Source organism: Sarcophilus harrisii, chromosome 2 (assembly GCF_902635505.1).
Source record: "Sarcophilus harrisii chromosome 2, mSarHar1.11, whole genome shotgun sequence".
NCBI lineage: Eukaryota > Metazoa > Chordata > Mammalia > Dasyuromorphia > Dasyuridae > Sarcophilus > Sarcophilus harrisii.
The window spans coordinates 251,671,964-251,677,181 of NC_045427.1; the positions used below are offsets into that span (position 1 = coordinate 251,671,964).

General features: G+C 34.8%; 1 protein-coding gene across 1 annotated transcript; it reads right to left on the minus strand.

The window, feature by feature from the left end:
* Positions 1-206: 206 nt before the first annotated feature.
* Positions 207-2,720, minus strand: LOC100920674 (olfactory receptor 4F15-like). The gene is made up of 2 exons (XM_023498723.2): positions 1,751-2,720; positions 207-210 (listed from the first exon to the last, which is right to left on the minus strand). The coding sequence occupies exons 1-2, from the start codon at positions 2,650-2,652 to the stop codon at positions 207-209; spliced, it is 906 nt and encodes a 301-aa protein (XP_023354491.1). The 5' UTR covers positions 2,653-2,720.
* Between the last annotated feature and the right edge of the window lie 2,498 nt (positions 2,721-5,218).

Consider the following 5,218-nt stretch of genomic DNA (forward strand, 5'->3'; position numbering starts at 1 on the left):
GAAAATAGATTTTTTTTCCAACTATTGTAATTATATAGTATTGCCACAAGAAACCATTCCTGGAGGTAGTAATTGAATTATGTAGGATGAGTGCCCTCTGGTGATTCTAGTAGAATACTGCAAGCTTTTTAAGCTAATTCACTTAAGGGTCAATGCTGCAGATCACTTGGCTTGAGGCTTCAGTTCATTGCCACTATTTGAACAAATCATGTCCTATATTCCATCTTGGATAATTAATATCAATCAGGATAAATGTATTTTCTATAAGACTAAGTCAGGCAGGACATTAGTCAACTATATTGTTTGTTCTACTATGTTTTCCAAGCATCACATGGGATACCCAACTGGCACGTGCAATGTCTATTTGTGTCACAAAAGAAACTTGGGGAGTAAATATCACTCACACTAAAATTCTTATATGTTCCAATTTATTGAAAAATTGATAATTTTTGTTATGGAAACCTAAAATTATAGTGGTATATAGTGTATCTTTCTTCACAACCAGACTGATCTTGTTTTTACTGACACATAAACATTGGCCAAAAACAAGGAAAGAAGGTAAAAACAGGCATTTACTAAGTGCCTATTATCTGCCAGGAACTGTCATAGGTACTTTATAGATCTTATCTCATTTGATCCTCACAACAACCCTAGGAGGTAGGTGCAATTATTGTCCCCATTTTACTGTTGAACAAACTAAGTGACAATCATGCAGCTAGTAAGTATCTGAAAATTTGAATTCAAGTCTTCCTGACTCTAAGTCAAGTACCCTCTCCAGTAGGCTACAAAGTCAATTCTATAGTCCAACACTCTGTAGACCATGAGCTAACATATCTTTAGCAAGTTCTATAGGAATCCTATTTAAATGGATCACCTTATGCAAGAAAGATTGACCTTCCCCCAGACAGTGAATCAGTAACAAGGACAAGGACTGAAGGCAGTTTTATGCTGTGGATTAGCTGTTTCTTTCCTAAGCCACATATACTAAATAAGAATCAGTAATTAAGGTGGGCATGCAACTCATTGAATTGTGACTTGCAGTCATATACAGAATAAATAAGTTGCAGAAAATATAATGCCCCAAATTCAGTATCAGAAAGACCTCTTCTACATACCCCCCCCACCCCGATAGCTCCACACACTGACAAAGCAGAAGGATAAAGCTTGATATAAGTTTGATGTAAGAGCTTTAGTATAATTGATTTGTTATTCCTGGTCAAGCAATTTAATCACTTTTATAATGGAAAAACTGGAGTACCTTGCCATTTTATTCTATCTTTATTTTATGTTTATTATATATTATGTTTATCACGCAAGCATAAAACCTCCATTTTTATCAATTTGATAAATTGAATTTCCATGAAAATATTTAGCATATGATAAAGATGATTATCACCAAATTTATATATATATATGTAAGTCTGGTCAAAATATGACACTAGAAAGAGATGTGACAGTTAAATGTTTTGTCTCCTAAAACAATTCAGGATAGTATTCAATCTTTATCAACATGAAGAGATGTCCTTCTATCCTGAAATGATAGACAAAATCATGTCATCTTTTACATCTGGATGAATTGCTAAGAGTTCCTCCTACTATATTATCTTCCAACTTATATAATTTTATATGTTGAAAGTTAGTTGCATATATCCTGATGTGAACATGGCAATTCTAATGTATCTCCTGAATCACCTTGATAAATGAAATATATTATAAGGTTTCCCTAGAGCTCACAATCTGACTGCTAAATCTTCTCATTGCCATTTTCATATCTTTATTCCTTAATGTGTAGATAGCAGGATTCAAAACAGGCGTGACGACAAAATCAACAATAGCAAAAAATTTATCAAGTGACAATGTAGGAAATGGCCAAACATAAAGAAACATGCATGGACCAAAAAATAAAACCACTACAGTGATGTGGGCTGATAAAGTAAAGAAGGCTTTAGACAAATCGCCTGCAGAATGTTGTTGAACAGAGATCAGGATGAAAATGTAGGAAATCATCAATAGGAGAAAAGTCCCAATGGAGATAAATCCACTGTTAGCTGTGACCACAAACTCCAACCTGTAGGTATCTATGCAGGCAAGTTTTATGACCCGAGGAAAATCACAATAAAAACTTTCTACTTTATTTGGTCCACAGAAGGGCAAGTTTATGACAAAAACAAACTGAGAGAGAGCATGAATCATCCCAACTATCCAGGCAGTCACTACAAAGCAAATGCACATTTTTGGACTCATAATTGTCAAATAGTGGAGAGGTTTACATATTGCTATGTATCTGTCATAGGCCATGGCTATGAGCAGGACCATCTCAGTTCCTCCCATGACATGGATAAAGAACATCTGTGTCATGCAACCTGGGAAGGAGATGATGATACTACATTCACTGAAAAGATCCACTATCATCCTTGGTACAGTGGTAGCAGACAGACCTAAGTCAATAAGGGAAAGATTGGCCAACAGAAAATACATAGGGGAATGCAAGTGAGAGTCAAAAATCACAGTGAATACAATGAAGATATTTCCCAGCATGATTCCCATAAAAAACAAAGAGAAGAACAAAAAGAGTAGAATCTTCATCTCCCAAGAAGAAGAAAGACCCAGAAGCACAAATTCAGTTACCACAGAGTCATTTGCTCCATCCATCGATTCAGTTTGTTCCACAGTGCTGAAATTACCTAAGCGTAGAGAACACAGAGGGAATTTAAATTGTGGAAACAAAAATAGATGGGTTTTTTTGTCTTGTCAGGAAATTCAATAGGGTTTGGAGGAGCAAGAACTAGAAGGGTAAGGAGAGCAGGTCAGCAAAGGAAAGATTAAGAAAGTAAAAGGGAAAAATGATTCACAAGAGCAGATATTGAGAATAAGAACAAAAAGAAGAAGAAGAAGAAAGAGGAGGAGGAGGAGAAAAAGGAAGAAGAAGAAGAACAACAAAAAGAACAAGAACAAGAAGAAAGTAGGAAAGATGAGCCATAGCACTATAACAGTATGACAAAACAGAAGGTTGAAAGGAACACATTTGCTTTCCATCATGGTCTCAATACATTCCATCCTGTAAGTAATAATGGACTTTCCACGGCTTCCCCTATATCTTTCCAGATACTCTCTCATTAAATTCATGCTGAGACCATGTTTAAGCCTGCGTTTTTCAACACTTTTGTTGTCTTACACAAGTTCTTACACTTGCATAATCATATTGATCAAAATATTCCACAGAGCTTTCTCACTCTATGGGAGAAAGAGAAAAAGAGTCTTGTCTAAAAAATAGGTAAATTTAGAATGTGTCAAATTAGCATTGGTACCCAGGGAGTGGCTTTACATTTATGCAGAAAGGGATGACACAGGAGGGATAAGATTTTTAAAATACCCATATGCTCTGGTGAATACTATACATACACTACCACCCATCTGCCAGCTTATTGGGGAAGTTGGTCAAACAGGAATTTCTTCTTCCCATAGGTCATTGTGGCACTACTTCTAGAGCAGCCCCCAACCACACCAAGACCAGGAAGGAAAAGTTGAAGAGGGGTTGGGTGATTTCCAGTCTTTAAATAGATATGAAAATTTTCCCTGAAGCTGAATGATAAATTTGAGAATGGATCTCCCTCCAAACAGTAGTAAACTTTTGGTTTATCTTTTTATATGCAGTATTCCCCTAGTAAAACCAGGCACTATTATAATATGTGATGTATAAATGCCCATTGGATTGATTTGACAGCTGAAAAATGGTCTTATATTACATTCTACTATCTGTACTGGTTCCCTAGTTCTCTGTTTCTTCACTTCTCACTATCCCAACCCAAATAAAAAAACTTTCTTACTCTTTGAAACAAATGAAACAATTCCCAGTTGTAGGTTTGTTCTTTTACTATCTTTTCCTCATTTACACTAGTATAATGCCATTCAATAACATATAGAAATATTGATCAAAAGGTTCAAAAACAGGGAGTGGGAAGACGATGCTTTCATCAGAGCAGGATGGTAGTGAGAAGCAGAATGGCATATTGGAAGGAGCATTAGAATAAAATGGAGAAACAGTTTCTAATCACAAGTTTCCACTAAGAGATTTAGAACAAATCAATTCCTTGGTTTTTGTTGCAATCTTCAAAATGAGGAGATAAGATCTTTTCTCATTTTGGAGCCAGTGATTTTCTTCCCTTTTTATCTACAACATGTCTGTCTAAGGAGTGAAGGAGTATATCAAGGACAAAATGAGTAAATGGTCCAACTAATTATTTATAAATTAATTTCCCATTCTGACATTCTATAATTTTACTAATCTTCCTCTGATACTTTCCCATATAGCTCCTAACAACCATATTTCTGGAAAAGAACTAATGGTGCCTTCCCTAAGCAAAATAATATATCTTTGCCAACTAAGAGATTCACTGCATCACCTCATTGAACAAGGTCATAAAGGTATTATTTGAAAAGGTCAAGTAAGATTTGTATGAAGTCTTAAGTACTGAAAAGTAGCAGAAAAATCTTAACAAAAGTTATTGAGAGGGAAATTTAATATTTGGTCATTAGTGCAAGAATATATAAACCAGCAATGAGAAGGACGGATGGATAGATAGATAGATAGACAGATAGATAAATGAGTCCATTCAGTGCAAAATAATTGAAAGATCCTAGGAGATCTTGACTTAAATTCTAATGTGAGTACTTATGAGGTTATATGACTATGAAAAAGTCATTTCAACATTATGTTTATGAATCTTTTGTACAAGGGGATAATAATGTTTATATGTTGAGGCTCATAGGGTTTTTGTGACAAAACCATGTCATCCTTAAAATATTATAGAAGGATGAATTTGCATGACCACTGATGATCTTTATATTTTAAATCTTCAGGATCTAAAACACATAATAATAAGGAAGTTCAAGCAATGCCAATAAGCAGCTCAATGTTCTAAGGAATAAGCAGAGCATGCTGGTTTAAAAGGAAGAAGAAATGACAGACAAGAGTTAAAAGTGAAAGAGGAAAGATGATAAAGGAGTAGGATAAGACAAGAAGAGGAGGAGAATACAAAAGGGAAAAAAGACAGAGAATAATAGCTACAAAGGAAAAAAAATAAGTGACATGATTGTTGAATATTACCAATAATAACTAATTACATAGGACAGTGGTAAAAATGCTGATGTATCATAGGAAAGATCTGAAAAATATATAATGATGTTTTGGGTTTCCACATTCCCTTTTGTCAATTTA